Source organism: Giraffa tippelskirchi, chromosome 10, assembly GCF_054371585.1.
Source record: "Giraffa tippelskirchi isolate mGirTip1 chromosome 10, T2T-mGirTip1v1.2.pri, whole genome shotgun sequence".
Classification (NCBI taxonomy): Eukaryota; Metazoa; Chordata; class Mammalia; order Artiodactyla; family Giraffidae; genus Giraffa; species Giraffa tippelskirchi.
Window position 1 is genome coordinate 77,310,904 of NC_137284.1, and position 12,747 is coordinate 77,323,650.

General features: G+C 40.5%; 1 protein-coding gene across 5 annotated transcripts in view; it reads left to right on the top strand.

Moving 5' to 3' along the window:
- The window catches only part of DNAH11 (dynein axonemal heavy chain 11), a 364,135-nt gene that overhangs the window by 165,568 nt on the left and 185,820 nt on the right, over positions 1–12,747 (top strand). For 3 of the 5 annotated variants that reach the window (XM_081536387.1, XM_081536386.1, XM_081536385.1), the window contains 3 exons: positions 442–592; positions 4,420–4,551; positions 12,251–12,428. In XM_081536387.1, coding sequence (XP_081392513.1) covers positions 442–592; positions 4,420–4,551; positions 12,251–12,428 — 461 coding nt within the window. Of the gene's footprint in view, positions 1–441; positions 593–4,419; positions 4,552–12,250; positions 12,429–12,747 lie in introns of those variants that run through there. The other 2 variants (XM_081536384.1, XM_081536388.1) reach the window with 2 other exon arrangements.

Sequence of the window (12,747 nt, forward strand, 5' to 3'; positions counted from 1 at the left end):
CCCTATGAAATTTTCGCCTTTTTATTTGTAACTGATTTTTCATTACTAAAAAATCGACGCCAATTTTAATCAAGAAAAACCCCAAGCTGTTTTCATAAGTAAAGCCTACCCTCTGAAAATAGTTTCAGTGCTCTAGGAAATGACAAACTATACTTCCTGATAAATGCTCCGTAATGGCCTACTTATCCTCTATTATGTTGGGTTTCTAAGTGCTGTTAGTAGTTTCTTTTACATTCTTTTCATTTGGGTAAAGATGGCCATTAAAATAAGTGTATAAAGGGTCATTTAAAAATATTTGCCATTTGAGAAATAGAATGAACCCACTCAATGTGTCCCTGAAGTATTGAACCAAGCTGTGTTGAAGGGGGAAGCTTTTGAGTATGTGAATTTCTGCTTTTCAAGCCTGGTGCTCAATAAAAGCCTTTCTGTGTTCTTTTTCAGGTATGTGGCCAGTTGGATAGACAGAAGGCAACATCAGTCAGAAAAGGCCAATTTAATGATTCTTTTTGATAAATACGTTCCTGCGTGCTTGGATAAGCTGAGAACAAGCTTTAAAACCATCACTTCAATTCCAGAGAGCAGCCTGGTGCAGGTTTGTCTTGGGTCACTCTATTTCACCACACTAGTCCTGATTTGGTTTGATCAAAATAGAAGTTCTTGCTTGTTCAAAATCAAGGAGTGGTTTCTGCAAGGATTAGGTTGCTCCACACCCCTCTAGCCCCCATGTTCCCCAGTGCTTTTGGCAACCCTCTATCACATGCCTGTCATGTGCCTTGACCATTTGGGTTTGTGGTCTGTTTCTCTCACTAGACTGTGAACTAGAGGACTGGAGCCACCTTTTATCATTTGTATACCTCCAGAGATTTCCATAATGCCAAGCACATACTAGGCGCCAAATGTATCATTGAATCATTGTGTTTTTCCCAAATATATTTGCATGAAATAAGAATAGGGTTGTAACAGCTTCATTTATTTTTCTGTTTCCTAAGCAAGTGGCCCAGAGAAGGTGCTCAGTGTTTTTTGAATACCGTAAATTCATGCAATTGAAGATGTTGACCAGTGAGTAAGAGAAAGCTACTGAACATCACCTGGACAACCGACCCCTACCCCATGTGGCCTGACAGACCTCCCATTCTTTCCTCCCTTGCTTTACTGCCCCCTCCCAAGAACAGTCCTCAAGTCAGGTCAATCCAGATGAAGAGTTTATAATATTTCAGGGATGGGTTTTTTTCTGATCTTTATTGTCAGACAGCTAGTAAGAGTGAAGAGTATGTATGATACGTTGTCATGACAGCAAATGAAAATAATGCATGGCACACAGAAATGAAGGTTGTGATTTTAATCTCAGTGTGAGGAAAAACTATCCCCCAGCCTTTACAAGTATAAAACTTCGCACAAGGTTTACAGTTAGAAACCTTTATTTGTTTCTCTTTAGGAGCAAAATTAGTTTTGAAGTACTTTGTTACTGTGAAGTTACTATGGTACAGAATCTGTTTGAAGCTAAATTAGAAAGTCACAAGCATAATAAGAAGAGAAAGTTCAGGTTTTTGGATAATTCGCACACCAATTAAGTAAACGATGGTCTTCACCAGTAATTATCTGAGGTATAATTTATTTCCGAAAGCAGGTCTGAATTTATTCATAATGAATTAATTATGTGGTTAGCCTAATTAGACTTCCTCTGGTGTAATACTTGCAAAAAGCAAGTATCGTGTTCTTTCTCAAGTTGACTTGTATATTTGTGTTTCTCTGTGGTGTGAACTTCTTCATTTAAGAGTAGTGTGAAAATAGGTCAGTAGGAATTAATATGATTTTTGCTCTCACTTCCTCTTTTTGTAGTATTCAGAAATGGCATTTTATCCTTAACTCCTTTCTGGCTGCTATTGGATAAAGTCATCTCTTTGCTGTGATTGCTTATAAGGAAAAATATTAGAGACAAAAATGAGTGTATAAGAGAATTGCTTAAAGAGATTATTTTTTACTGTAATTGAGTTGAGGAGGGCATGGCAACCCACTCCAGTGTTCTTGCCTGGAGAATCCCCATGGACAGAGGAGCCTGGTGGGGTTTCCCTGGTGGCTCAGATGGTAAAGAATCTGTGTGCAATGCAGGAGACCCAGGTTTGATCCCTAGGTCAGGAACATCCCCTGGAGAAGGAAATGGCAACCTACTCCAGTATTCTTGCCTGGAGAATTCCATGGACAGAGGAGTCTGGCAGGCTACAGTCCATGCGGTCACAAAGAGTTGGACATGACTGAGCAATTAACACACACACACACCCTGTGCTATACATTGGGGCCTTGTTGTCTATCCATTCTACATATACTAGTTTGCATCTGCTAATCCTAAACTCCAATCTATCCCTCTCACTGCCTCCCCACCTTGGCAACCACAAGTCTGTCCTCTATGTCCATGAATCTGTCTCTGCTTCCTAGATAAGTTCATGTGTGTAGTATTTTAGATTCCACATGTAAGTGATATCATGTATTTGCCTTTCTTTGTCTAACTTCACTTAGTATAATAATGTCTAGGTCCATCCATGTAGTTGTTGCTGCTGCTGCTGCTAAGTCACTTCAGTCATGTCCAACTCTGTGAGACCCCATAGACGGCAGCCCACCAGGCTCCCCCGTCCCTGGGATTCTCCAGGCAAGAACACTGGAGTGGGTTGCCATTTCCTTCTCCAGTGCATGAAAGTGAAAAGTGAAAGTGAAGTCGCTCAGTCATGTCCGACTCTTAGCGACCCCATGGACTGCAGCCTACCAGGCTCCTCCGTCCATGGGATTTTCCAGGCGAGAGTACTGGAGTGGGTGCCATTGCCTTCTTCCCATGTAGTTGTAAATGGTATTATTTCATTCTTTTAAAAGGCCACTTTAAGAAATTAATGTACTGTGTTTTCCAGTATATGAAACTTTCTTGCTTTGCATTTGTTAAGGTGTTTTAACTCTTTCAGAATATACACCAAGGTGTGATTATATTAATTGCTGGTGCAGAGCTTAAAATGTTTTCCAAGTACTGTGTTTGAGAGAAAATAGAAAAATCGTACGAGTTATTAGCATGTTCAAATCAGTGGATGATATCATTTTGACACCTTTCAGTCTTTTTCATTTTGATTTTAATGGTTGCTTAGACCAACATGGCTTCTACTCAGGAATAGCAAAGCCTCAGAGTTTTACATTATTTTTCTTGACAACAAATTGGTGAATTTTATTTGATTAGAAGATTATTTTAAAGTAGAAAACATGGCACAATATAAAATAATGGAAATCAAGAGAGAGATTGAGAAAATGACAGGTTGTAAAGCAACTATCCTCCAGTAAAGCTTTTTTTTTTCCTAATGAAAATGTGACAGGTGCTCAACTAATTAAATTTTCAAAAACACTTCCAAATTATGCCAGGACAAATTTTCCATATTACCATTTTCCCTGCCTCTCAGGATTGGGAGGGAGAGACACACGCGTGACTTGCTTTGTTACAGCTTTCACTGCTGTGTGCATGATATTGGTAAACATCTACCACCGCCTCCAAAAACTGGGGGAAGGGTCTCATGAGTTTTGAGGGTCTGTGACAGTGCTAATTCCTGACAACCATTTTTGTGCTAGCTAAAGTACATGTTCATTATGGTTATTATTTCACACGAGAAAGGCCTTCGCAGCAGCCATGTTCCCTTTGTTACTGACCTAATTGCCCTGGACGTGGAGAGAATTTGAGACCAATGGAGCCCTTTCACATGGAGGATCTGAAGAGCAAGTTCCTGAATAGCGTTTCTCCCAGAGTTAGATTTAGTCTCACGTCCAAAAAATGCCACCAGCTAAGGGCAGCCAGTCTGACTTTCCAAATTTATGACAACAGGTGGGGGAAACAGCTGCCAGAGAAAGAAGGGAAAGCGGGTTATCTAAACGTCTCCTGGCGGGCAGTAGTTACACACCCCTTCCACCTAGTGCCTTGGTTCCCAGTGATGCTGTCGGGCGACACGTGCAGGAGAGAAAAATGCCTTTAGTTTGCTTTTAAGTGAGAAAGTGGGTTATAGAGTCCTGCGTATAGAAGGACTCACTATTTATAAAAAAAAAAAAAAAAGACAGCACAGCTGTAGCCCCCTTGTTTTTTTTTTTAATGTGTATTTCTCTTTATTATAGTGATTATTAATTGAAGAATTTATGATAATAGGTTTTTTTTTTTTGATAGTTTGTTGTTACATAGAAGATAAATTTGGTTGAAAGTGGCTAAGGTTTTCCACTGCCAACTCAGAAACCCAAGGCAGTTATTCATGTGTCTCCCAGGATAGCATAGTACAGAGCTGGGAAAAATCATAAAATCTCTTAAGGGTACAGAGGATTTATTCCTAAGTCCTGTGAACTTTCTTCACTGTTATAAAAAAAAAAAAAATTGTTGCCCTGAAAGAATGGCTTTATCTTTTTCTTTAGACTATTTGTAGTCTTCTGGAATGTTTACTGACTCCTGAAAATGTACCTTCTGACAGCCCAAAGGAAGTTTATGAGGTCTATTTTGTCTTTGCTTGTATCTGGGCATTCGGAGGCACTCTGCTACAAGATCAGGTATGTGTAGAAATAGTTTACAGAACCAGTTTTATTTGGAGGAAAATATTATTATATATGATCCCTGTGAGTTTGGGGGTTTTTGGATATGTAATTATCACAAAGCTACCCTACTAGCCCTATTCACTCCTAAGCCTGTACATTGTCAGGCAAGCTCATTCAGGCTGGCGGTGCTATCCTTGCCTGACAAGGCCAGGTCCATAGTTTGCCACCAGATCTCTCTTCTGAGCTCAAGTTTCCATGTCAACGCCGGCAGTGTCTCAATGTGCCTGAGACAGGGTGCTTCATCTGCCCCTCACCTGTCTGTGCTCTTCCTCTTTCACCTTTTCCTCAGTGATACATTTCTCCCAGTTGCTCTGGTTAAAAACCTAGGAGACATCGTTCTTAGATCTACATCCCGTGGGCATCAGCTCCTTTCAGATAGAAAGTAGCTGTCATGTCTGTCCCCTTGTCTGTATCCCTACAGCCTTAATTCAGGAGTGTATCAGCTTTAGCTTGCTGTGAGCTATCACATGATTTGGCTCAGGCTGCTGTAACAAAATATCATGCTCTGGGTGTCTTAAATAGCAGAAATTTACTTTCTCTCAGTTCTGGAGGCTACAAGTCCAAGGTCAAGGTGCCAGCATGGTCAAGTTCTGGTGAGGACCCTCTTCATGCCTTGCAAACAAATGCCTTTTTCTGTGTCTTCACATGGCAGAAAGAAAGATAAAATGCTTTCTTGAGTATCTTCTTGTAAAGGCACTAATCCCAACATGAGGGACCCACTCTCAGGCCCTCATCTTAATATAAATACCTCCCAAAGGGCCCATCCCAAATACTACCACATTGGGGATTAAGGCTGCAGCATGTGATTTTGGTGAGGAGACAGTTCAATCCATAGCACATAATAGCCTGCTCATTGGTTTCCAGATCTCTACTCCTCTTACTTCTGCCTAGTCTCACACATTCCCTAGGGTAGTCCTCATGAGCTATAGTCAACCCCAGGCTGCTTCCTTTCCGCTGTCCTTTCCTTTGGCCTAAAGCGAGGCTATCACGCCTATACAACATTCCTAGCATGGTCTGTGACTTCTGATTTCTTTTCGGTAAACACTTAAGAACTTGCATAGACACATGCACGCGTGCACATACACACACACAAATTGCTTAGACTTGTCAAAGTACAAAGTAGGAGTTTTTCACCTTTAGAAATTTACACATCTAATCCTTTCTTTGCACGTCTGTATATAGATTTTCTCACGTCATCTTTACAATAATTCAAGGTATCATCACTATGCAGGTAAAGTAAAACTCAGGCAAAGTAACTTGACTGACGGCAGATGACAATATCTGGATTCCCACTCATGTATGTCTGTCTCCAAGGGCCATCTGTGAAGCCTCAGTATCTCTCAGGGCCATAAGTGCTCCTATGGGCACCCCTGAACCTTTGAATTAAAAATAGATGGCATAAGTCTTCCAGGCTTCCCTAAAATATTTCCAGATATAAGTATTGTTGTTCAGTCACTCAGTCATTTGACTCTTTGCTACCCCATGGGCTGCAGCATGCCAGGCCTCCCTGTCCTTTACCACCTCCCAGAGTCTGCTTAAACTCATGTCCATTGAGTCGGTGATGTCACCCAACCATCTCATCATCTGTTACCGCCTGCTCTTCCTGCCTTCAATCTTTTCCCAGCATCAGAGTCTTTTCCAATGAGTTAGCACATCCCATCAGGTGGCCAAAGTATTAGAGTTTCAGCTTCAGCATCAGTCCCTCCAATGAATATTCAGAGTTGATTTCCTTTGGGATTGACTGGTTGGATCTCCTTATAGTCCAAGGAACTCTCAAGAGTTTTCTCCAGCACCAGAGTTCAAAGGCATCAATTCTTTGGCTGTTGGTCTTCTTTATGGTCCAACTCTCACATCCATACATGACTACTGGAAAAACCATAGCTTTGACTAGATGGACCTTTGTAGGCAAAGTAATGTCTCTGCTTTTTAATATGCTGTCTAGGTTGTTCATAGCTTTTCTTGCAAGGAGCAAGCATCTTTTAACTTTATGGCTGCAGTCACCATTCACAGTGATTATGGAGGACAAGAAAATAAAGTTTGTCACTGTTTCCATTATTTCCCCATCTATTTGCCATGAAGTGATGGGACCGGATGCCATGATCTTAGTTTTTTGAATGTTGAGTTTTAGCCAGCTTTTTCACTCTCCTCTTTCACCTTCATCAATAGACTCTTTAGTTCTTCTTTGCTTTCTGCAAAGAAGCAGATGGATGACATCATAAGGATGTCATAAGCAGACATCATAAGGATGATGTCATCTGCATATCTGAGATTATTGATATTTCTCCCAGAAATCTTGATTCCAGCTTGTGCTTCATCCAGCCCAGCATTTTGCATGATGTCCTCTGCATATAAGTTAAATAATCAGGGTGATGATATACAGCCTTGACATACTCTTTTCCCAATTTTGAACCAGTCCATTGTTCCATGACCAGTTCTAACTGTTGCTTCTTGAGCTGCATACAGGTTTCTAAGGAGGTAGGTATGGTGGTCTGGTATTCCCATAAGAATTTTCCAGAGTTGTTGTGATCCACACAGTCAAAGGCTTTAGCATAGTCAATGAAGCAGAAGTAGATGTTTTGCTGAAATTCCTTTGCTTTTTCTAATGATCCAACAGATGTTGGCAATTTCATTTCTGGTTCCTCTGCCTTTGTTAAATCCAGCTTGTACATCTGGAAGTTCTCGGTTCACATACTGTTGAAGCCTAGCTGTTGTAGGATTTTGAGCATTACTTTGCTAGCATGTGAAATGAGTGCAATTGTATGATAGTTTGAACATTCTTTGTCATTGTCCTTCTTTGGGATTGGAATGCAAACTGACCTTTTCCAATCCTGTGGCCACTGCTGGCTTTTCCAAATGTGCTGACATATTGAGTGCATCACTGTAACAGCATCATCTTTTAGAATTTAAAATAGCTCAGCTGGAATTCTGTCACCTCCACTAACTTTGTTCATAGTGAAGCTTCCTAAGGTCCACTTGACTTCATGCTCCAGGGTATCTGGCTCTAGGTGAGTAACCACACCATTGTGGTTATCCAGGTCTTTAAGACCATTTTTGTATAGTTCTTCTGTGTATTCTTGCCACCTCTTCCTAATGTCTTCTGCTTCTGTTAAGTTCATACTGTTTCTGTCCTTTATTGTGCCCATCTTCACATGAAATTTTGCCTTGGTATCTCTAATTTTCTTAAAGATATCTCTGGTATTTTCCTTTCTATTGTTTTCCTCTATTTCTTTGCACTGATCACTGAGGAAGGCTGTCTTATCTCTCCTTGTTATTCTTTGGAACTCTGCATTCACATGGGTATATCTTTCCTTTTTTCTATTGCCTTTTGCTTCTCTTCTTTTCTCAGCTATCTGTAAGGTCTCCTCAGACAACCATTTTGCCTTTCTTTTTCTTGGGGATGGTTTTAATCATCACCTCCTGTACAATGTTATGAACCTCCATGCATAGTTCTTCAGGCACTCTTTGTAAGATGTAATCCCTTGAAAATATTTGTCACTTCCACTGTATAATCATAAGGGATTTGATTTAAGTCATACCTGAATTGCCTACTGGTCTGAATTTTGCAATAAGGAGTTCATGATCTGAGCCACAGTCAGCTCCCGGTCTTGTTTTTGCTGACTGTGTAGAGCTTCTCCATCTTCGGCTACAAAGAATATAATCAATCTGATTTCAGTATTGACCATCTGGTAATGTGCCTGTGTAGAGGCATCACTTGTGTTGTTGGAAGAGGGTGTTTGCTATGACCAGTGCATTCTCTTGGAATAACTCTGTTAGCCTTTGCCCTGCTTCATTTTGTACTCCAAGGCTAAACTTGCCTGTTACTCCAGATATCTCTTGACTTCCTACTTTTTCATTCCCATCCCCTATGATGAAAAGGACATTTTTTTTTTTTTACAGTTAGTTCTATAAGGTCTTGTAGATCTTCAGAGAACCATTCAGCTTCATCTTCTTCAGCATTACTGGTCAGGGCATAAACTTGTATTACTGTGATGTTGAATGGTTTGCCTTGGAAACAAACCAAGATTATTCTGTCATTTTTGAGATGACATTTCGGACTCCTTTGTTGATTATGATGACTACTCTATTTCTTCTAAGGGATTCTTGTCCACAGTAGTAGATATAGTGGTCATCTGAATTAAATTCACCCATTCCTGTCCATTTTATTTCACTGTTTCCTAAAATGTCAATGTTCACTCCTGCCATCTCCTGTTTGGCTACTTCCAATTTACCTTGATTCATGGACCTAACATTCCAGGTTCCTATGCGATATTGTTCTTTACAGCATCAGACTTTACTTTCACCTCCAGTCCCATCCACAACTGGGCATTGTTTCCCTTTTGCCTCTGCCTCTTCATTTCTTCTGGAGCTATTTATTTCTCTGCTCTTCTCCAGTAGCATGTTGGACACCTACCAGCCTGGGGAATTCATCTTTCAGTGTCCTGTCTTTTTGCCTTTTCTTGCTGTCCATGGGGTTCTCAAGGTAAGAATGCTGAAGTGGTTTGCCATTCCCTTCTCCAGCGGACCATGTTTGGGAATTAAAATCGGAAGGTATTACAGCCAAGAGTAACCCAAATTTGTTGGTTTAGTCACAGTAGGTTCGAAAATCCATGGTTGCTATGGCCCATGGGCCAGTTCTGCTACCTGTCACTAAGTTACTCTACTTTATATCCGTAAATGAATTTGGCATTCACTTGGCCTCCTAAGTCTCATTTGACCCTTCTCAGAACCCACATTTCTTCAGTAGTCTCCAAGTGCTTTTTCTGAAGAATAGCCTCTCTTGCCCGAATTAAGAGTGTTGTGTGGCTTCACATGGTTTATCTCAAAGGCAAAATTTACACATATGGATTCCTTTCCATGGAGGCCACATGCAGAGTATTCCTGTCTACCCCAAAACCTCATGACTTTTGTGTTTTTTCCAATGTTCTCCACCGAGTGTTTCCTTTTCCAGGGCTATACAACCAAGTAAAATTACATGAGAAGGATGTTGACAGCTGAGATTTTTCTGCTCCTTCTCATGATGGCTCACCTTCCTCCCAACTTGACCCTCTTTTCATCTTTGCAATTTCCAGACTTGGCAACCTTCCAAGCCAGCTAGTCAGACCAGGAGCTAAGCATCACGTGATACCTTTCCTGTCCCAGACACTCTCCCCAATTAGTATTCAACATCATCATCTTTAAATTTTCAAAAGTGCTTTAACTACACAGCATTCAAAAGAGAGATTATGAAGTTGGAAACATGAATGAAGCAGATGCAAGAAATAGTCTTAGGAATAGCCATTTAGTCATCAGATTTGGGTCCCTACTATGAATATATGTCAGGGAAAGAGTTTAGGGCTTCTAATAGGCTAGCTTGTTGAATCTTTAAAAAAAAAAAAAGTTATCCTGTCAATGTAGTTATAGCTATTCTTCTTTTACAAAAAAGGAACTGAAACTTAGATAAGTTAGCCTCCTTGGAAACACATGGCTAACTAATGTCTGAGGCAGGTCCAGACTGCAGCTGACTGCCTCAGACCTGTGTTCTTAACCTTGGCTGTTGCAAACACCTTCCAAAATTGGTCCCCGTCATCCTTCCCTGAGCCTCCTATAAACAGCTGCTATCATTCCCCACTTGACTTCTGAAGTAATCTCCTCACTGGTCTTTCTGCTTCTGTACTTGCCCCATCATCCACTATGCGCTCAGCAACCAGAGTGGTTTCTTTAATGTAAATTGGATTATATGATACACTCCAGAATTTACAACACTTTAATGGATTCCTATTGCTTTTAAGATAAAATTTTAAAATTTCATTTACAAGGCCTTTGGCTTTGACCCAGACTATCTCTCCCTACTTTTTCCTCAGCCGCTCTCTCCCCTCCAGCTGCACTGGCCAGTTTCTGGAATGCAGGTTCTTTCCTATGATAAGATCTTTGCACTTGTTGACTTCTTCCTGAAATGTTCTTCTCCCTAATTGGTGCCTGTTCTCAGAGATGATTCCCTGCACATCCAGTTAAAATAGATGCCCTCATTCTCTCCCTTCCAGCAAAGTTGGCTTTCAAGATACCAATTTATTTATTTCTTTGTTCATAGACTTCACCTCTGCTTCCACCATACTTGCCCTTCATTTCCCCCCATAAGCTCTGTGAGGGCAGAAACCCTCTTTGTTTTCTTCCTCACTGTGGGAACAAATGCATTTTAGTGAGTGAATGAATGATCGAAGACTTGGCATCAAAATGACTCTGCTGACATAGTGATTAGGTGAAGCAAATTTTGTTGTAAAGTAGAAATCTCACGTGCATCCTGCCTACAAAGAATGGTACCAGATAAGGAATATTTTTTGAGTGAACTTGGTTTCTGACCAACTTCTGTAGGATGATTAAAAGAAAAAATCCTGTAACACCAATCTGAAGATAACTGAAATGGATCTAAACATGTGAGTAGTGGTCTGTAGGAATATGAGCGCCCCTTGTTGGGAAGGTTGGTGGCATCAGCTCTCCCTGCTAAGGCTGACCACGCCTCTCAGCCCTAACCGCCCCCTCCTACCCTCCAGCCATCCTATCCATCTCAACTCAGGTGTCTGATCAGCCTCACACAGAAGGTGGGCCATAGTCCATGGACATAAGGACACCAAAGTAAAAGTAACTTTAAGAATTTCCCTGGAGCAAATTGGAGTTGAAGTTTTAGATACGTGTAAGGTTGGTGAATGTGGTAAACACACACAGTGTTTTTAGAGTGCTCCGAAGCTTTGTCAGGTCATCCGGTAGGAGGGGTTGTTAGTTGCTGGTACACAGTTGGAATTTCCCCATCTCCATTTTCTAACCGCTAATCTAGCAGCAAAGGGCGTATACCTGCCATCATATAAAAACAAGCGCCTTCTAGCAAGGAGAACCTGTTTCCTACTCCATTATCTTTTCTGAAAGATTCTCTTACAGGACAGGAATCTGTGGAGTTTCAGCTCAACTACTCAGTTACGCTGTGCTAGAAAACCAAGTCCGTTCTTTCCCTTCCCTCATGGCAGAGCTTCTCAGATTTCAAATTTCAAAGACCAACAAAATTTCATTAATGATTTGAAGGAATGAAATAGGGTTACCAACTATTTGTTTTTCTAAATAAGGGCATTTATTTTTAAATGACCATTTATTATCACCATAGCTTTATAAAGGAAAGGATATTGTTAACGCCAAAAGTTCTAGGCAGGCTATAAGCTCAAATAAAGAACAGTGTCTAAGTCAATAATGTTACTAATTTTTTTGAAGTATTCGTTTGTTCCTACTTTCCCCATTTTACTATCAACTAAGGGAGATATTGGTAGAAATAAAGACTAGTTTGCTAACCACTGTCTTATAGCAGGGTGACTTGCATGATAGCTTGTTATTAAACTGAATAACCTCAGAGTCATCTAAGGTTCACCTAAACTTACCTTGCTTTTTAAGTTAATAATTACTGCTGAAAATTTGTACCTGATGGACGTATGGCAGTTATAGCTTTCGGCCTCAGTGGTATTGTCACTCATTAGAACTTCCTTCTAGTTATTTATTTTTGTCAGTTATTCAGTCCCATTTGTAATTATGAACTATTCGCTGAAAACACTGTGTGATCAGCTGTGCTTGCAGTGGCTTTGCGTGTGTCCAAAATTACCTGTAAGTCTGCAGTAAGAATTTCTCTTGTTCTCCTTAGCTTTCTGGTTGTCAAGCTGAATTCAGTCAGTGGTGGCATAAAGAGATGAAAGCAGTGAAGTTTCCATCCCAGGGAACAATTTTTGATTATTATCTGGACCACAGAAGTAAGAAATTTTTGCCTTGGGCTGATAAAATCCCCCAATTTGCTATGGATCCAGAAATACCTTTGCAGGTAGGTGTGGGGAACACAGTGATCTTCAGCCACATGATGCTGGCTTGAGCCTCGTTTGTTTTTGCGCAGTCTTACTTTTCCTGCCTGATTGATGAATTCCTGTTGGTATGGTCAGCATATAACATATTTCCTTGGAAAGAAGAATCTGTTATAGGAGCAACTAGGGAGATGGTTATATTTCTACAATTTCTTTTTTTCATTTCACCTTAATTCTGTGGTAACAGCTTTCTTTAGATTTTCCTAGAAATTGTGTGATTTTATAAAAATTGGAGGCATGTTTTTATTAGTTCAGTGAGGTTCAGTGAGTCTTATTTCTGACCTTA